The 24,389-nt window shown below is 42.5% G+C and overlaps 1 protein-coding gene across 8 annotated transcripts in view; it reads left to right on the top strand.

Annotated features, from left to right (window-relative positions):
* Positions 1-24,389, top strand: part of tbxas1 (thromboxane A synthase 1 (platelet)) — a 222,379-nt gene that overhangs the window by 79,018 nt on the left and 118,972 nt on the right. For all 8 annotated transcript variants that reach the window (XM_080190624.1, XM_080190625.1, XM_080190626.1 and 5 more), the window contains one exon: positions 23,501-23,597. In XM_080190624.1, coding sequence (XP_080046750.1) covers positions 23,501-23,597 — 97 coding nt within the window. The remainder of the gene's footprint in view (positions 1-23,500; positions 23,598-24,389) is intronic.

The raw sequence follows: 24,389 nt of genomic DNA, 5'->3' as shown, positions 1-24,389 counted from the left end.
GAAAGATAACAGAAAATTTGATATTTTCCTCAATGAAAAGCAGCCTAGTTTGAACACAAACTTTCTCTTAAATTGTTTTGTGCCTACATGAAAACAGTATACTGTTGATGACCACTCTTCATTTATTCTTGTCGCCCCTGCAAGTTTGACTGATATACAAAATGCTTTGTACAGCAAAGTCAGTCCTCTATCCAGTTTATTTTGTTCTTTGCCTTTTTGGAACTCCGGGATCCTATCCAGTGGACTAATAAATAATTCAGTCCAGCATGAAATTCCAGCCCAGATTTACCCACACTGTCACTGGAAGGGGGTCGTGGAGAAGGGAGTGTATTGGAGGTCATCATGAATTCAGCCTGGGAGTAACTCAGATCTGTGATTTGAAATCACTGTCCTCAATTTACTAAGCCCATGAGATGCATTGGCTTTGGGAAACAAGGATCTAGAAAATGAAGAAAACAATTAATTGTCTGACTTTACGCACACTAATTGTGGTCTGTATCATTCTGATAGGTGATGGATTTTTGACTTACTCTGTGCGAACAGGTTCTGAGACAAAGAGCCTGAGATTTAGTGCCTATAGGGCGAGGGGAAACAAAACTGGCAGAAACATCTTCATTGTATAGTTTTTATGCCACGTGAAATGTGATCACTGGAATCACTGAGGACATTTGATACCCAGGGTGTTTAAATCATCCCAGTGTTTACTTGTGCAGAAATATCAACACAGCACTGGTTGCCTGTACTTGCTGAGTTACCTTGGGGGTTCAAGAGCAAGGCATTGTAAATAAAGGATTAAATGTGCAAGATTTAGAACGTATATAACTTGAAGGGGAAGTTGGAGGTGGTGGTATTTCCATGCACCTGCTGTTCTAGTTATTCTAACTGGTGGAGTTCTTGTGTTAGGAAGCTGCTGTCAAGAAACCTTGATAGCTTTATGCAATACATCTTGCGTATGGTACACACAACTGCTATTCAGTTCTAGTAGTCGAGGGAGTGAATATTTAAGGTGGTAGAAGGGGTGTCAATCAAGCAGACTATCTTAGGCTGGAAGGTGTTGACCACCTTGAGTGTTGCTGGCGCTGCATTCATCCAGGCAAACACAGATTTTTAATCACATGTAGCTCGTAGATGATGGACAGGCTTTGGGAGTCAGAAGATGAGTTACTGGAAAATTACTAGCCTCTGACCTGCTTTTGTAACCACAGCATTTTATGGGACTAGTCCAGTTAATTTTGCAGTCAGTGGTAACTCCCAGGATGTTGATGGTAGGGGATTCAGAAATGGTAATGCCATTGAATATCAAGGGGCGATGGTTGGATTGTCTCTTGTTGTAGATGATCTTTGTCTACCACTTGTGTGACATCAGTATTGCTACTTGTCACTTAGCAGCCCAAGCCTGAACATTATCCAGGTCTTGCTGCTTGCAGATAGAGGCTGCTACATTATCTGAGGAGTTGAAAATGAAACTGAAGTTGCAGTCACCAGCAAAAACATCTCCACTTCTGACATTAGGATGGAAGGGAGGTAAGTCATTGATGAAGCAGCTATAAATGGTTGGGCCTAAGACATTGCCCTGAGGAACCCCTGCAGTGATATCCTGGTATGGAGATGCTTTGACTTCAATAACCATATGCATCTTCCTTTGTTCTCAGTATGGCTCAGCCAGTGGAGAGTTTACCCCTTGATTTCCTGTTGATGTCAATTTTACTGGGCTGCTTGGTGTGACAGTCAAGTAGTTTCTTTATGTAAAGGGCAGCCACTCTCACCTTACCTCTTGAGTTCAGCTCTTTAGACCGTGTTTGGACCAAGGCTGTAATAAAATCAGGAGCCAAGCATTGGTGAGCAGGTTATTGATAAGTTGCTTGACAGTATCTTCCATCACTTTGGTGATGATCCAGAGGAGACTGACAGGGTGGTAATTGGCTGAATCAGATTTGTCCTGCCTTTTATGGACTGATATACTTGAGAAATTTTCCATTTTGTAGGGCAGGTGCCAATGTTGTAGTTGTACTGGATCAGATTGGATAGAGGAGTAGCCTGTTTCCATGTTGTAACTTCCTTGAATTTCTTGTTATCATCTCCTCTGTCACCAGCAAATGGAAAACCTGCATATCTTTTAATCATCACAGAACTTTCATCCGCTAAAGGCATTCATGGTGCTGCTTCCTCAGTGTTTGTGTTCTGACCAACACTATTTGAGCTGGTTGGGGTTGTAAGGATTTCTGCATTAGAGTTGCCAGTGGCTATGCATTCAAACACTCTGGATGAAATTTGAATTGCATAATCTACCATCTTTAAATTATGCTGCAGTTTTGGTAGCATTAAGGGTCACAGAATTGTGCAGAAACAGTCCCCCTGGCCCATCCATCAAATACCAATTTATACTAATCCCGTTTACCAGCGCTTGATCCACAGCCTGCTATGCCTTGGCAATTTAAGTATTTCTTAAATGTTGTGACAGTGATCCCTCTTTGCCCTCTTAATTTATTTTTTTTAAGTACACCTGTACATTCTCTGTAGTCATGAAGGGTCTCCCCTGTTTTCAGTGTTCTTTACCTCCATATGGGGAAGCAATGGCTGAATGGTATTATCGTTAGACTATTAATCCAGAAACCCAGATAATGTTCTATGGACCTGGGTTTGAATCCCAACATGGCAGATGGTGGACTTTGAATCCAGTAAAAAAAAGTACCTGGTCATGAGCGTCCACTCATGACCATGACACCATTGTCAATTGTTGGAAAAACCCATATGGTTTATTAATGTCTTTAAGGGAAGGAAATCTGCCTTCCTTACCCGGTCTGGCCTATATGTGACTCCAGTGCCACAGCAATGTGGTTGATTCTCAGTTGTCCTCTGAAATGGCTTAGCAAGCCATTCCATTTTATCAATTGCTACAAAGCCAATAAAAAGGAATGAAACTGGATGGACTACCTGGCATCAACGTAGACATTGGAAAAGACAATGGCAAAGCGAACAGCCCCACCGACCCTGCAAAATCCTCTTGCTAACATCTGGGGGTAGTGCCAAAATTGGGAGAGCTGTCTCACAGACTAGTCAAGCAACAGGTTGACATAGTCATTCTCAAGGTTTCATATTTTACAGATAACACCCTAGACACCACCATTACCATCTCTGGATATGTCCTGTCCCACCATCAGGACAGACACAGCAGAGGTGGCGGCACAGTGGTGTACAGTCGGGAGGGAGTTTCCCTCGGAGTCCTCAACATTGACTCTGAACCTCATGTACCCTTATGGCTTCAGGTTAAACATGAACAAGGAAACCTCTTACTGGTTACCACGTATTGTCCTGCTTCAGTTGATGAATCAGGACTCCTCCATGTTGAACAACACTGAGGAAGCACTAAGATTGGCAAGGGTAGGGGATTTCCATTGTCCACCACCAAGAGTGGCTCAGCAGCAGCCTTATTGAACAAGTTCAGGTCCTAAAGGATATAACTGCTAGACTGGGTCTGTGGCAGCTGGTAAAGGAACCAACAAGAGGAAATAACATACTTGACCTCATCCTTACCAAGCTGCTGACTGCAGATGCAGCTGTCCATGACAGTATCAGTAAGAGTGACCACCGCACAGTTCTTATGGAGAAGAAGTCCGGCCTTCACATTGAGAATAACATCTATCGTGTTGTAAGGCATTATCATCAAGCTAAAAGGGACAGACTTTGAACTGATCTAGCAACTCAAGACTGGGCATCTGAGACTCTGGGTCAACAACAACATCAGAACTGCACTCCAGCACAATCTATAACCTTATGACCCAGCATTTTCCCACTCAATCATTACCATCAAGTCAGAGTATCAACCCTGGTCCAATGGAAGATGCAGGAGGCATGCCAGGAGTAACACCAGACATACCTAAAAATGAGGTGTCAACCTGGTGAAGCTATGAAACAGGACTACTTACATGCCAAACAGCATCATTATGATAGACATAGCTAAGCGATCCACAACCAAAGGATCAGATCCAAGCTCTGTAGTCCTGCCACATCCAGTCATATAAATGGTGGTGAACATAACGTAAGAAATAGGAGTAGGAGTAGGCCATCTAGCCCTTTGAGCCTGCCCTGCCATTCAGTAAGATCATGGCTGATCTGAAGTGAATCAGTTCCACTTTCCCCCTTTCTCCCCATAACCCTTAATTCCCTAGTCTATCAGAAATCTATCTACCCGTGACTTAAATATATTCAATGAGGTAGCCTCCACCACTTCAATGGGCAGAGAATTCCAGAGATTCACCACCCTTTGAGTGAAGAAGTTCCTTCTCAACTCTGTTCTAAACTGCTCCCCCTCCCCCCAACCTTATTTTGAGGCTGTGCCCTCTAGTTCTGCTTTCTAAGCGGGAAGATTCTCTCTACCTTTACCCTATCTAGCCCCTTCATTATCTTGTAAGTCTCTATAAGATCCCCCCTCAGCCTTCTAAACTCTTAATGAGTACAGACCCAGTCTATTCAATCTCTCTTCATAAGCTCCCTCATCTCTGTTATCAGCCTGGTGAACCTTCTCTGTACTCCCTCCAAGGCCAATATATTCTTTCGCAAATACGGGGACCAAAACTGCACACAGTACTCCAGTTGCAGCCTCACCAGTGCCTTGTACAGTTGCGGCAAGACCTCCCTGCTTTTATATTCTATCCCCCTCGCTATAAAGGCCAACATTCCATTCGCCTTCTTGATCATCTGCTGCACCTGCAGACTGAGTTTTTGCAATTCGTGCACAAGGTCCCCAGGTTCCTCTGCACTGTAGCATGCTGCAGCTTTTCACCCTTTAAATAATAATCCCTCCTACTATTATTTCTACCAAAGTGGATAACCTCACGTTTGCTAACGTTATACTCCATGTGCCAGGCCCTCGCCCACTCACTCAGCCTATCCAGATCTCTTTGCAGACTTTCTGCGCCTTCCACGCAATTCGCTTTTCCACTCATCTTCATGTCATCAGCAAATTTTAAACAACTCACTGAAAGAGGAGGCTCCACAAATATCCCCAGCACATCAGTGCAAAAGATTTGTAGCAATCATCAGCCAGAAGTCCTGAGTGGGTGATCTATCTTGACCTCTTCCAGAGGTACCCAGCATCTCAGCTGCCAGTGTGCAGCCAATTCAATTCACTCCACGTGATATCAAGAAATGGTTGAAGACACTGGATACTGTGAAGGCAGTGGGCCCTGAGCACAGTCTGGCAATAATACTGAAGACTTTGCGCCAGAATTTTCCACTGTCCTAGGCAAGCTCTTTCAGTACAGTTATAAACACAAGCATCTACCCAACAATGAGGAAATTTGTCCAAGTATTGACAAAAAGCAGGGCAAATCCAACCTGGCCAATTACCACCCCACCAGTCTACTCTCAATCATCAGTAAAGTGATGGAAGGGATCATCAACAGTGCTATCAACTGCACCTGCTCAGTGTTACTCAGTTTGGGTTTCGCCAGTGTTACTCAGCTCTTGACCTTATTACAGTCTTGGCTCAAACATGAATGAAAGAGCTGAATTTTAGAGGTGAGGCAAGAGCGCTAGCTCTTGACATCAAGGCCGCATTTGACCAAATGTGGTATCACGGAACCCTAGCAAAACTGGAATTAATGGATATCAGAGGCAAACTCTCTGCTGGTTGGACTCATACTTGGCACATAGGAAGATGGTTGTGGTTGTGGGGAATCAGTCATCACAGCTCCAAGACATCTCTGCAAGAGTCCCTCAGGGTAGTGTCCTAGGCCCAACCATCTTCAGTTGCTTCATTAATTACCTTGCCTCCATCATAAAGTTAGAAGTGGGGATATTTGCCGGTGATTGCACAATGTTCTGCATCGTTCGCAATGCCTCAGATACTGAAGCATCTGTGTTCAAATGCAACAATATCTGGACAATATCCAGGCATAGGCTGACGAGCAGCAAGTAACATTTGTGCCACACAAATGCCAGGCAATGACCATCACCAATAAAAGACACTCTAACCACCGCCTCTTGACATTCAATGGTATTATCATTACTGAATCCCCCACTGTCAATATCTTTGGAGTTACCATTCATCAGAAACTCAACTGGACTTGCCACATAAACACAGTGGCTACAAGAGTAGGTCAGAGGCTAGGAATGCTGCGGGGAGTAACTCACCTCCTGACTCCCCAAAGCCATCCGCCATCTACAAGGCACAAGTCAGGAGTGTGATGGAATATTCCCCACTTGCCTGGATGGGTGCAGGTTCAACAACACAAGAAGCTTGATACGATCGAAGACAATGCAGCCCACTTAATTGGCACCATATTCATAAACATCCACTATCTTCACCACTGGTGCTCAGTAGTAGTGTATGCTATCTACAAGATGCACTGCAGAAATTCACAAAGATCATTAGATAGCATCTTCCAAACTCTCAACCACTTCCACCTAGAAGGACAAGGGCAACAGATACATGGGAACACCACCACTCGCCTCCCTGACTTGGAAATATGTCGCTGTCGCTGTTCCTTTGCAGTTGCTGAGTCAAAATCCTGGAATTCCCTCCCTAATGACATTGTAGGTGATGTGAACTTCAGTGTTTCAAAAAGGCAGCTCAACACCCACTTCTCAAGGGCAACTTGAGATGGGCAATAAATGCTGGCCAGTCAGCGACACCCATGTCCCGTGAATGAATTAAAAAAACTATCATATGCTTCCTTTTTTGTCTTTATCATACCTTCGATATCCTTTGACATCCAGGATTCACTGGAGTTGCCACCCTTGCCCCTAACTCTTAGAGTTTCACTTTTAAATGACTCTCACTTTTCGATCTACATTTATCTGCAAGTATCTGCTCCCAATCTATGTTTACCAGCTCCTGTCTAATGATCTTGAAATTGGCCTTCCCCCAATCCAGACACTTGATTTCTGGACTTCCCTTATCCATTTCCATATGGACACATGGCACATATAGCAATATAGAAGAACTGTAACAATCATTAGCCTTAGCTCATGGGCGCCACTCTTGCAAAAGTAATAGGCTGGATTAGATGCAGCCCATTGTGGTGCACATGGTGGTGAGAAAGGACTCATGTCAGTTTCCAGAGGTGATAAAACTTCCCCTGATTAAGTCAGAATCCAGATTGGGCTGATGTGGGATTATCAGCTGCCAAAGGCAGGATGATAAATGAACCAATTGACACCCATTATTCATGAGATCAAAGCAATTGGGTGATGGCTCAGGGATTAAATGGGGTTGGGTGATGGCTCAGGGATTAAATGGGCTTTCTCTTGCTTCCTGAAGGCCAGACATCAAATGCTGTCAGATTTGTCAAAGGCCTTCCAGGGGTCCTTGTCATCAGGCACTCATGTCTGTTTAAGGGACCTGGCATTTGCAAGTGGGGGGTGGATGCAGTTGAAAGCTCATCCCCTGCCATATCCTCCACCACCCCTACCCAACCTCTTCTATGACCTCCAATCTGCAATTCACATCTTGCCCTCACTCACCTTTGACCTGGGCCTCTGGTGAGTGCATTGTCAGCAGCTGCCACTGTTCTAGATATCGAGCGATTAGGTTCTTGGGCAGTGGGACTTTACCTTGACGTGGTCCTGAATCTTGGGGAAGGCCTGATGGGGACAAATAAGTACTTGAACACTGTCACGCCTCCTCCATGGAATTGATGGGAGTTCCCCACTGGAGACCCCATCAGGCCGACTAAATCCATTTTGATATATTGAAGACCCACTCCAGAAGCTTGAGTACCTATTGTCAGTTAACACTTCACATCAATACTGAGCACCACACTGTCAGACATGCTGCCCATCAGACAAGACGAAGCCCATGTGCTCTCTCAAGTGAATGTAAAAAATCCTGTGACACTATTCAGAGAGGCAAGGGAACTTACGACTGTATCCCTGTGAATTTTTATCCCTCAGCCACATTACTGAAAAGCAGATTAATTTTTTTGTTGCTTTAGCAATTTGCTGTGTGAAATTCAGCTGCAGCATCTCCTATACTACAATCATGACTACACATCAGAAGTAATTCATGGGTTGTAAAGTGCTTTGGGATGTCTAAGGCCCTGAAAGGCACAATGGAAATGCAAGTCCTTGCTATTCTAACATTATTTAGAATCAACAAGCAAATTATAATTACACAGCTACAGCACTGGAGTACTCTAACAGAGCCTGCCCCGGAGAAGTGACATTGGTACACAATACGTGCTCACAACCCCATTTGAATCACACACACGCCACCTAGTGGCCACACACACACACATACTCACACAAAAAACACCATGATTTTCAGGGTCTGGCTATGAGACAAAGAAGACATTAATGAACTTTCCTTTTGACATCTGAGATACAGCATAAATTCGACAGATAATGCTATAAATAGCTTAGGTTTCTTTAGTGGGGACTGCTTTTAAGTCATCTTACCTCATCAATAAGATGGTGATGGGCAAATCTTTATTGCCATTTCAGATAGTCTTAAGTAGTTTGTGCAGCCATTCAAAAGACAGATAAGAGCTGTCCATATTGGTGCGAGACTGAGGTTACGTATAGCTCAGACTGTGTAAAGGGCAGCAGGTTTTCCTCTTAAGGGGAACCAGTTGAATTTTTAAGACAATCCGACAGCTTCATGCTAGCCTTTACTGACACCACCTTTTAAAATCTAGATTTAGATTCTTAAAATTTCAACATAGTGGTGTTTTCTGAATTATTTCCTCATAGACCAAAACATACCAACCCAACCTGAAATACAAGAGGCAGCAAATGACAGATGAAGACATTCAGCATTGCAGTGTTATAGTCAGGCTTACACACAAAGAGGCTTCAGGATTAATCCCCAGTCTCTGCCAGTTTGTGATCACTTGCAAATGAACTCTTAATATGGATCTTTGAGAATGCATATAAGATGTCACTACGGACATGATTTGGTTGACTGTCTGTCCTGTAGACACATGTTAAGGGATGGCACATGGAATGAAGATAAAAGTGGAACATATTTATTTCATTCCTAGTAGCGTGGTATTTGACAAAGACACATCTACATACACAGAAAGGGCAGCACATAACTCTCCTCTCCATTCACTTTGCTCGGCAGGCCCATAATACTGGGCCCCTGATGCTCCACCCCAGTCCCTGGAATGCTTACAGCTCTGTTGTTGTCATGACCAGAATACTTTTGTTCTGATTTATTTATAATTGTCAACAAGAAATCTGAAAAGGGCAGTGCTTCTATTGTGCCATCAGAACAGTGACAATGGAGGTCAGGCAACTGCTGATGTTTGTATAAAATATCTTTTAAGCACTGTTCAATTTAAGTCATATAATTTGTGCAGCATTACTATAGTATGTATTATGATTGTTATTTGCAACGATGCACAATAACAGTGCTCAGCTGGGTGTCACAATAATTTTGATGTTGTACACGTAATTATCGGACTGGAATTATTTTAACACTTATGTGAGCAGTGGACATAGCAATGTTGAGCAGCAAATCAAGAAGGTGGTTCACTACCACCTTCCTGAGGGCAATTAGTGATGGGCACTGAATGCTGGTGTAGCCAGCAATACCCATATCTCATGAAAGAATCAAAATAATATGGTGGAGGAAACTATCAGCAGCAACAATGTCCCCCAACGTCATGGCATTATTTCCTTAACATGATGGATTTCAAACTTCAGCCAGCTGTTCAGAGAAGCATCAAATGGAAATGGTTCTTGATGAAGGATCTGACAAACAGTCAGGGGCCTTCAAATGATAATTTGCAGCAGGTCATTGACTGAAGAAAGAAGTTTCATTTATATAACACCTTTCCTGACCTCCAGACCAAAGTGTACAATCCTCTACATCAGAGCTGAGAGTGGTACCACTGAGCCATGACTGACACCAAAGGGACTGAACTTCCCACTCAAAGGGAAGATGTTTGACGAATGGAAGGATAGGATAAACAGATGCTGGCGAAGTGAAAGTGACGTGATGTGTGGAAAAACTGACCTGCGTGCTTCGGAGATGTACCGGTGGGAGCTCTTTAGTGATGTCTTTGTCTTACTTATGGTGCACCTTTACCACTTTATTTCCCTTAAGAAGCTGACTGCTTCCTCAGACATGGTTTCACATATAGCCACTCTTCAACTATACAAGAGGTTGACAATGATGGGATAGGAGGGGACATTAGGGCTGAGACCAGTGATGATATTACCAGTATCCACATGCAAATGTCCGAGCATGAATTACAGGGTAAAGCTTTGAAGTGAAAGTTTGAGCTGATTTTAACTTCCTTTGCCAATCAGACCATCTCAACATAGACCAAGGATCTTGCTGTTTTCTTGCTTCCTCGGTTAATTGATCAAGAGTCCTTTTTGTGTGTTTGATAATTTTGCGCAATAATTTCTATTTACCTCGCACCTTTTAATGTAGATAAACTAATCTTCATAGGAGCATGATCAGACAAGAAAATGGCAATAGACAGAGATATTAGTACAAGTATACAAAATTTTGGCCAAAGGCATAAGTTTTAGTTAATCTTTTCTTCCTTTGTATTGTTCCGCAATAGTATTTTTCCATCATTCTGACCCTTGCTCAAACACAGCAGTGAGCACAAGACACTGCTCTGTGTTTTACTTCCTCCTACTGCTTGTTCGTTATGGCCGGGAAATATTCCAGCTACCCCATTAATCAGCTTTTCAGCTACTACTTACTACATCAACAGGTCCCCATTGTCTGATAAGAGTTTCCACCCAGCTTCTCATGTGGGGACTGGCACGACTTAACAAATACCTTTGTTCCTTTTTTGCTTTTCGGTTTTTGGCATCAGACTCAATGTACATTCAACACTAACATTCATTATTCCAGTGGTATAAAATGACATTTACCATGTCTGAGCTATGGGGTTGACAGGTGCAAGATGAACGACCTCTGAGTAATGATGAAGGAAGTCTGTCCACAAACCTCTTCTTCACCTTCTTCAGATTCTGATTGTGCATTTCCTGTGATTTTCAGATATGTTAAACTTCTAGCATCTGCTGCTTTGATTTTTATCTGGTTAGCAGTAGGCATTATACAAAACTGTCATTTTCCTTTCATGCTCGACCAAACCAGTTAGGGTCAACATGACGGAAGATTGTTCCTTGGAAGGGTATAACAATTAAGTAGATGATAAGTTAGGATATTTGTTTCAGACGATTTCAGTTGCTACAAAATCATTTCTTCACTCTATTAAAGGAAAGCAGAAATCTGTGGATTGTACCAAGGGCAGGAATAAGACGCAAATTGAGTTTAGAAGTAAAAGAGAATTATTGCTACTGTTGAACTAGAATGGTACAATAAATGTTTACATAGATAGCTCTGTTGGCATATGGGTAAACATAATGTTCAAAGAGGCTGCTTGAAGATTATCATGATTATTGACATCACCCATTTATAGCAAAGATCAAGGAATAGGTTTAGTCTGGGGAGACATAGGGCTCATGAATATTGAGACATCTATTGTGGTTTTTAAAGATCCCTTGTGCTTCTTGAAAAGAAGGTTTTCTTTTCAAAAATTACCATTTATTATTATAATATTTAATCTTGTTGTGGTGCTGCTCAGATTAAAATTTTATGAAGTGAACAGTGGGCAGACATGTGGGAACAATGCAAGATATTCAATTCTGACCATCAAACCTGGTGCAGATCTTTTGACGGGGTGAGTCAGGAGAGCTCACTTCTCCTCTTATCTCAGTTGGTAGCACTTTTGCAATCTGAGACTTGAGACCATAAGCTAGGCTGCTACTCAGATGCAGAACAGTTAGCTACCATTTTTCAGATGACACTTAAAACCATTGTCTCTCAGGTGGACACAAAATATCTCATAGCTCCATCTGATGATGATCAGAAATCCTGGGCAATATCACCCCTTAATAAATGTTATGAAAACAGATTATTTTGTCATTATTACAGTGCTGTTTGTGGGAGATTTTTGTGTGTAGAATGGCTGCTGTGACCCAATGTTATATTAGTGATTATACCTCAAAAGGACATAACTATAATGTGCTATGAAATGTCCTGAGCTGTATATTAGTCTTTTCCAAAGCTCTGCCATTCAATAAGAGCGTGGTTGAGCTGATTATGACTTTAACTCCACTTTTCTGTCTGCCCCTGATAAGTCAAAACTGTATAGGTCAAAAATTTGGTCAAAACAACTTTGAATATATTCAATGGCCCAGTTTGCATTGCTCTCTGGAAGAGGATTCCAAACACACTTTGAAAGAAGACATTTATCCTCATCTCCATCCTAAAAGGGAACCCTTTATTTTAAACTGCTTTTCCCTCCCACCCCAGTTCTTGATTCTTCCACTCCCACCCTCTCAGCATCCACCCTGACAAGCCTCCTCAGAACCTTATGTTTAAAATCACCACTCATTCTATTAAACTCCAATGGGTATAGGTCTAATGTGCTCAGCTTTTCCTCACAGGACAATGTCTTTATTCCAGGAATATGTCAAGTGAACTTCTTAACTGCATTTATTGCAAGGATATCCATCTATATGTAGAGAACAAAACTGTACAACATAAACACCAATGCCCTGTATATCTGTAGCAAAATTTCCTTACTATTATACTCCCATCTTCCTTTCAATAAAGACCAACATTCCATTTATCTTCCTAATTACTTTCTGTACCTTGTGCTAATTTTTTCTGATTCATGTGTAGGGTCACCCAGATCCCTGTGTACCACAGCATTCTGCAGCCTTTGGCTATTTAAATGATGTTTTGTTTTTCCAATCTTCTTGCTGAATTGGACAACCCTACTTTATTCCACATTATACTCCCTCTGCCAAACTATTGTGGAATCCAACTATTAACTCTTGACATTCAATGGCATTTCCATCACTGAATCCTCCACTATCAATATCCTTGGGGTTACCGTTGACCAGAAACTGAACTAGACGAGCCATATCAGAGCAGGTTGGAGATTGGAAAATTCTATGACATATAACTCACCTTCTGACCCTGCAAAGCCTGTTCACCATCTACAAGGCACAAGTCGAGATGAGTTATGATGGATGTGTTCAGCCCCAACACAGTAAAAAGTCTGACAACAGGTGAATGGAGAGTTCTCCATTCACCTGACGAAGAGGGTGTCCCTCGAAAGCTTGTGAGTATATTATCAAATAAATAGGTTGGACTAAAACCTGGTGTTGTCAGACTTTTTACTGTGTTTACGCCAGTCCAACGCCGGCATACCCACATTCAGCCCCAACAACATGCAAGAAGCTCAGTACCATCCAGCACAAAGCGGGCTGCATAATTGGCACTCTAACCAGCAGCTTCAACATTCACTCCTTCCACCACTGCTGCATGGTCACAGCAGTGTGTACCATCCAGAAGATACACTGGAACAACTCACCAAAGCTCCTTTTGCAGAACCTTCCAAATCCGTGACCTCTACCACCAACAAGGACAAGGGCAACAGATGCATGGGAACAGTACCACCTACAAGTTCTCCTCCAAGCCACACATCACCCTGACTCGGAATAAATTGCTGTTCCTTCACTGTTGTTATGTCAAAACTCCTGGAACTCGCTCCCTCACACCACTGTGGATGTAACAAGACTATATACACAGCAGCAATTCAAGAAGGTGTCTCACTAGCACCTTCTCAATGGCAGTTAGGGATGGGTGATAAATGATGGCCAAACTAACAATGACCACATTCCATTAAAGGATATTTTTAAAAACTCACTTACCTAGCTCTGTCCCTCTGCACACTCTTTGTGTCCTCTTCCCAACTTGCATCTGCGCCTATCTTTTATCATCAGCAAATTTGGCAACAATACTATCAGTCCATTCATCAAAGTCACTAATATAGATTAAAAATGGTTGCGGCACCTGAACTGATCCCTATGACACTAATTAGTTTGCCAAAATGATCCATTTAACCTTACTCTTTGTGATGCCTGTCATTAGCCAGTCCTCTAACCATGCTAATATATCATCGCCACGACTATGAGTTTTTATCTCGTGCAATAACCTTTTATGTGGCACTTCATCATATGCCTACTGGTATGCCAATATTCACCATGCTTTTTTAAAGATCTCTATGTCTGTCAAAACAATTTCCTTTCACAAACTCACCAACTTTTACCGATGCAGCATCGAAAGCATTCTTTCTGGTTGTATCACAGCTTGGTATGGCCCAAGACCACAAGGAATTACAAAAGGTCATGAATGTAGCCCAAACCATCACGCAAACCAGCTTCCTTTCAGCTACACTTCCCGATGCCTCGGCAAAGCAGCCAGCATAATTAAAGACCCCACACACACCACCTTCCTTCGGGAAAAAGATACAAAAATCTGAAGTCACGTACCAACTGATTTAAGAACAGCTTCTTCCCTTCTGCTGTCAGACTTTTGAATGGACTTACCTTACATTAAGTTGATCTTTCTCTACACCCTAGTTATGACTGTAACATTACATCCTGCATTGTCTCATTTCCTTCTCAATGAACGGTATGTTTTGTCTGTATAGCACGCAAGAAACAATACTTTTCACTGTATGTTAATACATGTGATAATAATAAATCAAATCAAAAACCATGTTGACTTTGCCTGATTGTAATTTGATTTTTTTTTAAATGACCTGCTACTCCCTCCTTAAACTTAGTTCATTATTGCAGAAAAATTACATGTTATCAAAGCTTTTCATCCTGCATTCATCAGAATAGCTCACAAATTACCAATTGTAACAGGAAAACAACAAATTATACTGCATGAGAAAAGAGTGCTGAATTGTTGGCAAGTAGGCGAGATGAATGATTGGTGGAGGCATTGCCATGGGGAACACAGCATGAAACATTTAACTGCCCAGCTTTGTTCCAATTCATACTGGGCAGGTTGACTCTGGTCAAGACATTGCTCTGGGAAATAAACCAGAGAATGACTGTTCACCAAGCTTTTGTTTAGTTGAAACAAGATGCAAAGTGTGGACCCGTATTTCACTTTTAGAACATAGAACATTACAGCACAGTATAGGCCCTTCGGCCCTCAGTGTTGTGCTGAGCTATGTCCAATCCCAAGATCAAACTATCCCACTCCCTATAATTCTGGTGTGCTCCATATGCCTATCCAATAACCGCTTGGAAGTTCCTGAAGTGTCCGACTCCAGTATCACACCAGGCTATTCCACACCTCAACCACTCTGAGCGAAGAATCTACCTTGGACATCTCTCCTATGTCTCCCACCATGAACCTTGTAATTATGCCCCCTAGTAACAGCTACATCCATCCGAGGAAATAGTCTCTGCATGTCCACTCTATCAATCCTTCTCATCATCTTACAAACCTCTATTAAGGCACCTCTCATCCTCCTCTGCTCCAAAGAGAAAGGCCCCAGCTCCCTCAACCTTTCCTCATAAGATCTACCCTCCAAGCCAGGCAGCATCCTGGTAAATCTCTTCTGCGCTGTCTCCAATGCTTCCACATCCTTTTTATAGTAAGGTGACCAGAATTGAACACTTGAGTGGCAACCTTCAAAGATCTGTGGATATGAACCCCAAGATCTCTCTGTTCCTCCACATTCCTTAGGACCCTGTAATCTGCATTCAAGTTTGTCCTACCAAAATGAATCACCTCACACTTATCAGGGTTAGACTCCATCTGCTACTTTTCAGCCCAGCTCTGCATCCTATCAATGTCCGTTTGCAGCCTGCAAGAGCCCTCCACCTCATCCACTACTCCACCAATCTTGGTGTTATCAGCAAATTTACTAACCCACCCTTCAGCCCCCTCTTCCAAGTCATTGATAAAAACCACAAATAGCAGAAAATTTTCCTTCCACCACCACCCTCTGTCTTCTATGAAACAGCCAGTTATTTATCCAATGGGCCAAATGTCTTTCTATCCCACACATCCTTATCTTCTTCATGAGCCTTCCATGGGGAACCTTATCAAACACCTTACTAAAATCCATGTATACAACATCAACAGCTCTACCTTCGTCCACACACTTAGTTACCTCCTCAAAGAATTCAATCAAATTTGTGAGGCAGGACTTACCCCTCACGAAACCGTGCTGACTGAATTAACTGAATCTTTCCAAATGGTCATAAATCCTATCTCTCAGGACCCTTTCCATTAACTTACCGACCACCGAAGTAACACTAACTGGCCTATAATTACCAGGGTCATTCCTATTTCCCTTCTTGAAAAGAGGAACAACATTTGCCATTCTCCAGTCCTCTGGCACTATCTCCGTAGACAGTGAGGACCCAAAGATCAAAGCTAAAGGCTCTGCAACCTCCCTCTCCCTTGCCTCCCAAAGTATCCTAGGATGTATCCCATCTGGCCCAGGGGACTTATCCACCCTCAGATTTTTCAAAATTGCTAATACATCTTCCGTCAGAACATCTACCTCCTCCATCCTATCAGCCTATATCACACACTCATCCTCAAAAACATGGCCCCTCTCCTTAGTGAACACTGAAGAAAAGTAATCATTCAACGCCTCACCTATCTCTTCTGACTCCATGTGCAAGTTCCCACTACTATCCTTGACTTGTCCTAACCTCACCCTGGTCATTCTTTTATTTCTCACGTAAGAGTAAAAATCACTGAGGTTTTCTTTTATCCGACCCGCCAAGGACTTCTCATGCCCCCTCCTAGCTCTCCTAAGCCCTTTCTTTAACTCATTCCTAGCTACCTTGTAACACCCAAGTGATCGAACTGAACCTTGTTTTTTCATCCTTTAACTTAACAAAATATGTATTGTTTCTGTTGCCAGGTTGGGTGCGTATGATAAACTGTTGGTCTGCAATCTCAATTTTTGTTTTGTCATCAGGGTTGAATTTTATCCCATTGGATGGGCTCCAGTGTTATATGTGAAATGTTGAGGATGCTTGTTGAATCATGAGTTACCCTGAACTTTATCTGTTGCTGGTATATGGGCATCCTTAGCAAGTTCTGTCCCTCATTGTCTTAGTTTGATACAATGCCAGTGACTTGCTGACCATTTCAGAGGAAAATAATTAACCACCTTGGCATGGCACTGGAATCACTTAAAGATTGGGTGAGATATCTGGTTTCCTTCCATTAAGGACATTAGTGAACCAGTTGCATTTGAGTGACAAACCAACAGCTTCACTTTTATTGAGACCAGGTTTATATTTCCATCTTATTTAAATGCAAATTTCGAACTCTCAAACTGGCAACACTGCAATTTATACTTGGTTCTCAAGATTATTTGCCCAAGTTTCCAGGCCAGCTAAACAAAATAAACAGTACTACTGTACCATTCAGAGTATCTTGAAGTGTGACTGAACAGTAAATAGTGGATGGTGAATGTTATACTTTTTTTTCAATTTGAAGAGTTATGTTCCAGTGCCAGAAAGCTGTTTAAAACCTCGGAAGAGTTGATTATAATCTTTCCCTTTATATCAGTATCTAAGTGCTTGTGTTTGCACAGAGCATCTACAACTGTCTTAGTGAGGGGCCAGTCAACACTGGCCTGCCATTCAACTGAATAAATCCAGTGTCCTTTTGGACTCCAACAAAACAATTAATTCTCATTGAACGCCAGAGATTTATAGCACAGTAGGAGGCCTTTCTGTCCATTGCATCCATACTGCCCCTTTACTGTATCAATCCAAAATTAATCCCACTACTCTCCCCTCTGCCCGTTCTTATATTTTCCCCAAAATGTTACTGTGCTTCAAATATTTATAATTTTCCCTTAATAGAAACTATGGTTTCTGTACTAGGCATGCCCTGTAACAAGGTCCAACAACACCCACTATAGGAAATGACTACAAATGTTCTGCACTCTCTCAGTAAAGATTTCAAATTGATGACTCCTTCTTCTCCCCAAATAAGGGAAATTGTCTTCTAATTTTCATTTGACCTTCATAATTGCCCTCTCCTGTTCCAATGTATATAGTCTCAATATCTCAAAGTCAATGCAGCAACCTCAAGATTCCCATGCTTAGCATCATCCTGATGAATCTATAATGTGTACTCGCTGTTAATTGGCTATAATAATGGATCCATTCTGCACTTAGTAATCATGGTCTAGCCAATGTACAAACTTATCATTCCAACTCCTCTTACTTAAAACGGAATATAAATTGAACAAAGTTCAACAATATCCAAAGTAATGTACTTTGAAGTCAGATTCCAATACATCAAACAACTTGCATATGTAAAATTTGTCCATGTGAAAAACAATTTAAAACATAAAGTAAAGCTATCAGATATCTATACAGGTCAGTATTGTCCTGATTCTGTGCTAGGTTAGCTGATTAGTTGACGGTGGCATGTTCTCTATCCACACTGGCACCGATCGCTGACATCGAGGCATCAGGCCCTTCCGATGGGTCCCTGGTGGACTCCCTACGTACCCCTGACGCCATCATAACCTGCTTTGTGGTCCAGCCCTGCACGACCTCCTCTGCATGACCCCTGCTCCCCTGCATAAGCCTGCTCCATGCATAGGCAACCATCATAATCCCCCTGTGCAGGGCTCCCCCTCACAGCCCCCACACAGGCCCATCCGCATTCTTGCCCCACCCCCTTGTCATTGCACTGGCACACTTATTTTGATGTGGAGATGCTGGCGTTGGACTGAGGTAAACACGGAAGTCTGACAACACCAGGTTAAAGTCCAATAGGTTTATTTGGTAGCACAAGCAATTAGCTTTTGGAGTGCTGCCTCTTTATCAGGTGAGTGGGATTTCAGTTCACAAGCAGGTCATATAAAGACACAAACTCAATTTACAAAATGATGGTTGAAATGCAAGTTTTTGCAGGCGATCAAGTCTTAAAGGTACAGACAATGTGGGTGGCGAGACCAACCACAACATTGTCATCAAACCAGCAGATAAAGGAGGGGCCATCATCATACTGAACAGAACGGATTATTGCAAAGAAGTGTACTGACAACTGAACAATCAGGTGCACTACAGACAGTTACCCACAGATCTGACCAAAGAACACACCCATCAACTCAATAGACTGATCAAGACATTTAACCCGGACCTTCAGAGCACCTTGCGTGCTCTCATCACACATACTCCCTGAGTTGGTTATCTCTCCTACCTCCCGAAGATGCACAAGGCAAACACACCTGGCCATCCCACTGTATCGGGCAATGGCACCCTGTGCGAGAACCTCTCCGGCTACATTGAGGGCATCCTGAAACCCATGGTACAAAGAACTCCCAGCTTTTGTTGCGACACTATGGACTTCCTACAGAAATTCAGCACACATGGAGCAGTTGAACCAGGAGCACTCCTCGTCACAATGGATGTCTTGGCACTCTACACCAGCATCCCCCATGACGATGGCATTGCTGCAACTGCCTCAGTACTCAACGCCAATAATTGCCAATCTCCAGATGCAACTTTACAACTCATCCGCTTCATCTTTGATCATAATGTCTTCACCTTCAACAACCAGCTCTTCATCAAGCCATGGGGACCAAATGCGCACCTCAATATGCCAACATCTTCATGCACAGGTTCGAACAAAACCTCTTCGCTGTACAGGATCTTCAACCCATGCTATACACTAGATACATCGATGACATTTTCTTCCTTTGGACTCATGGTGAACAATCACTGGAACAATTATATGATGACATCAACAAGTTCTATCCCACCATCAGACTCACCATGGACTACTCTCCAGAATTGGTTACATTCTTGAGCACACGCAAGTCCATCAAGAATGGTCACCTCAGCACTTCACTGTACCGCAAGCCCACAGATAACCTCAAGATGCTTCACTTCTCCAACTTCCACCCTAAACATGTTAAATAAGCCATTCCCAACGGATAAGCCCTCCATAGACACAGAATCTGCTCAGATGACAAGGATTGCAAGAGACACCTCCAGACACTGAAAGATGCCCTCATAAGAACAGGATATGGCACTCAACTCATCGAATGACAGTTCCGATGTGCCACAGCGAAAAGCTGCACCAGCCTCCTCAGAAGACAAACACGGGACACAACGAATAGAATACCCTTCATTGTCCAGTACTTCTCTGAAGCAGAGAAGCTACAACATCTTCTCTGGAGCCTTCAGCATGTCATTGATGAAGATGAACAAGGCCAAGACTATCCCCACACTCCCACTTCTTGACTTCAAACAACAACACAACCTCAAACAGACCATTGTCTGCAGCAAACTACCCAGCCTTCAGGAGAACAGTGACTACCACACAACCCTGCTACAGCAACCTCTGCAAAACGTGCCAAATCATCAACACGAATGGTCTCATCTCATGTGAGAACACGGTCCACCAGATACACAGTACATATACTTGCAACTCGGCCAATGCTGTCTACCTGATACGCTGCAGGAAAGGATGTCCTGAGGCATGGTACATTGGGAAGACCATGCAGATGCTACGACAACGGGTGAATGAACACCGCTCGACAAATACCAGGCAAGAGCGTTCTCTTCCTGTTGAGGAACACTTCAGCAGTCACGGGCATTCCGCCTCTGATCTTCGGGTAAGCGTTCTCCAAGCTGGCCTTCACGACACACAACAATGCAGAGTCGCTGAGCAGAGACTGATAGCCAAGTTTCGCACTCATGAGGACGGCCTTGACTGGGATCTTGGGTTCATGTCACACTATCTGTAATCTCAAGGCTTGCCTGGGCTTGCAAAATCTCACTAACTGTCCTGGCTAGAGAAATACACATCTCTTTAACCTGTGCTTAACCCTCTCTCCACTCACATTGTCTATACTTTTAAGACTTGATTACCTGTAAAGACTCGCATTCCAACCATTATTTTGTAAATTGAGTTTGTGTCTTTATATGTCCTGTTTGTGAACTGAAATCTCACTCACCTGATGAAGAGGCAGCGCTCCGAAAGCTAGTGGCTTGTGTTACCAAATAAACCTGTTGAACTTTAACCTGGTGTTGTGAGACTTATTACCACATTTATTTTGCCCATAGATGGGCACTGCCAGTGTACCAGGTGGCCACTGCAGGGTGCCAGCACTGCCCAATGGGCACTGCCTGACCAAATCCCCGACCATCTGGGGGCTTCATTGGTGTCCAATACCCCCAGCTTGGCCATGGTGCCTGGCCTCCATTGATGGAGACCAGTAGAGATTTATATTAGTGTGACATCTTCCTGGGGTAAGTAGGGAGCACCCCTAATGATATGGAGATCCAGGCAATTTGATGCCAGTAAGTTTTGCGCCCTTTCTGGGTACAAAGTGGTTCTCACCAATAAACAGGGGCTGGAAGATAGCAATCCAGTTTGCACCCAGCACAAATTGGATTTTTGGCCTTTCACACTATTTTCCCAGCTCGCAGCACCAATTGACGGGCATGGTGAGCTGGTAAGATCACACCATATTTTTGGTTTGCAGCAACATCTGATGTAAATTAAACCATTTCTTTATTTTTTCCTTTAGGGGCAGAAAACAATTAGATGGTCCAAGTTTGGGGAAGATAACACTTGTGGTGTTTGTGTTTCCAGAGAAGTTTTGTTTGATAATCAACTGGATAATTTATCAGCGTAATGAGATCTAATTAATTAATTCATTTCTATTTTCTCTCTCCTTTTACATGCGCTCAATATTTCAAACTAATAGTAATGGTTGCACTTCATGAACAATTTTAACTTGTAAAATTATGACCAATGATATGTAATTAATGGTACAGCATACTATTTTTCCAGATAGGAATGATGCATTCGAACTATGGGGAAGTATCTATTTTGCAATTAGTATAACTTTAATTTCCATTACAGATGAGGTCAGGAGTATACTTAAATAACATGTTTCCTGTTATAACAGTATGCTCCTTATACACATCAAATGCTTAGCTGTACCAAACTCAAATAGACTGTGATGGGATTTATTGCTATGTTAAAGATGCTGCATAAATACATGTTGATCATGCTGTTCATTGCTATTTTTTCCTTTACAGAAAGTTTTGAGTTCCATCGTAGTATACTTTTTTGGGCAAAGGCGCCTCCTTTTGATGTCAAACTAAGTCACACAAACTAGAATGAACCAGGTTACATGTCTGGTCCCTGCTAAGTTCACTAATCATAGCAATGGTGGGAGTTCTTTAAATAGTTTCCATGCTCCTGAACTCCCAAGGTAAACAGACAAATGAATCAGCCATAGTTAGGCAGCACAGTGGTTAGCACTACTGCTTCACAGTGCCAGGGACTGGGGATAGAGGGGAAGGATTGGCCCTGGGTAAGATGCTCTTTCGAAGTGCTGGTGCAGACTTGATGGGCCAGATGGCCTGCTTTTGCACTGTAGGGATTCTATGAATTCATAATTGAAAATAGAAACTCAGGCTAAGTATCAGAGAGCTCGTGCATGCCTGTGTGTGTGTGTGTGTGTGTGTGTGTGTGTGTGTGTGTGTGTGTGTGTGTGTGTGTGTGTGTGTGTGTGTGTGTGTGTGTGTGTGTCTCTGAAAATTAATTGCTCATTTTAATTTGCATGAAATGCCAACATGTCAGCGGACGGAATGGCTTTCTGGATGAGCTGCCACCTGATCTTAATATGCAAAGAGTCAGACAAGTAAATAATTACTTCGTCCTATGGGATTTTGCATGTGACCAGATTTTCTGTGCTGCCCATCTGCATTGTGCGACATCTGGCTTCCATGTAAGTCCACATTCTCTATGCCACATGCAAGACACTTTGACACCAAAGATATGTATTTTATAGATTTAAATTTCTCCCTGCTTTTCAGACGTTCCCATTCCTGGACAGGTCTTGCATGCAAGGATTTGTCAAATGCTGTCCCTTACCAAGACTGCAAACTTTTCTTAGACTACTTGTCAGGATATGGGTGTCACTTACAAGACCAACATTTATTTCCTATCCTCTGCTTTTGTTGAGAAGGTAATGGTGAACTGCTTTTGTGAACCTTGCAGTCTGTAGTGAGGATACTCCTACAGTATTGTTAGGGTTGGAGCTCCAGAATATTTACCCAGTGATGATGAAGGAACAAATGAGTTTAGATAGTAACTTGAAAAGGAATTTGCAGGTGGTGGTGTTCCCATGTTCCTGCTGCCCTTGTCCATATAATTGGTGGAGATCGCAGGGTTGGGAGATGATGTAAAAGTGCCCTATGCAAAATGTAGCCGTGCATTTTGTAGATGGTACTATGGTGTGTTATTGTGGAGGATGGAACAAGTTGGTGACAAATACTGTGTCAAGAAGTTTTAGATAGGATAAAGCTGCCCCAGACTTTGATGGGCAAAGGCATTACTTGATGTGGTTGTGAGGTTCCAAGTTCTTAGTATAAAACTGACAGAAGCTCAACAACGATTTAGAACCTCTGTTCAGGCGATGAGATGTGACTTGGAAAGGAGTGGAAAAAATTATTCTAAAATGAACTTGAGGGAATGTAAGGGAAAGAACTATATTGTTTTATCATGATTTGTAATCTATTTCCTGTTATATCTATGTTGTTGACATTCATCTGATTGCATGGATAACTGAAGTGGTAATAAGATTCGCCTGCAAATTGTCGCCCATTCTTGGGAAATTGTCCCTTTCATATGTTTCAGTTACTACTTTGGCCGGCGAGCAGTCATTCTGATTTCTGACCCTGAAATGTTGAAACAGATTCTGGTGAAGGATTTCAGCAACTTTGTCAACAGAATGGTACGTGATCTTGAATCCATTTACACCCCATTGTAAACTGACAAGTTGCATGTCCAGTGTGGTTCAGAATTTAAAACCAAATTTAGGTCGGAGATCGTAAATTCCTTCTTGTACGTGCATAGGGCTAGCAATTTTAGAAGCTCTCTCTGGGGCACGTTTAATAATTCTAACTCAGCTGGAATATTGCAGCACCACTGAGAAGCTTGTCACAGTATTCATGGTGCAAGCTGACTGCAGTTCTTGTTTAATTAGCTGAGTAAATGACTGAAATTAAATAATTCCCTTCACAGCTTGTTAAACACTTGTGGATTTTCCCCAATGTATTTATCCATGGCTGCAGTGTCTCCTTATATTTATCCCGGAAAACTAATTTTAGAAAGAGGGTGCAGTTGGCTTAAACTGCTGGCACAAAGCAGGTGTGAGTATTTTTTACATCTTCCTTGATCCCTGATTAATCTTTTCCATTGATTTCTGATTGCTGCTTCTACACAATTGATCTTTTGCACTGCTGCCAACGACCAATTGCACCTTCAAATCTCTGAAGAGGAAGCTTCAAAGGTTGACATTAAAATACACTAATCGTACCCCACAATTCCAATTATGCATGTGTAACAGGAGACTCATATCCACTCCTGACCAAGAGGTCATTCGCCTTGTTTAAGCTCAGATGGTGAATGTCAACAAACCTATCACAGTCTTGCCTTATCCAACAATAATTTGCATACAAAGAAAGGGTCATCTTATAGGGATCAGGAGTGTGAACAATTTCCTCATCTTCTCTTTGCTTATAGA

The sequence above is a fragment of the Carcharhinus amblyrhynchos genome, chromosome 6 (assembly GCF_965287045.1).
Source record: "Carcharhinus amblyrhynchos chromosome 6, sCarAmb.v2.hapA, whole genome shotgun sequence".
NCBI lineage: Eukaryota > Metazoa > Chordata > Chondrichthyes > Carcharhiniformes > Carcharhinidae > Carcharhinus > Carcharhinus amblyrhynchos.
The sequence above is the reverse complement of the archived record's forward strand: the minus strand, read 5'-3'. Positions and strand labels throughout refer to the sequence as shown.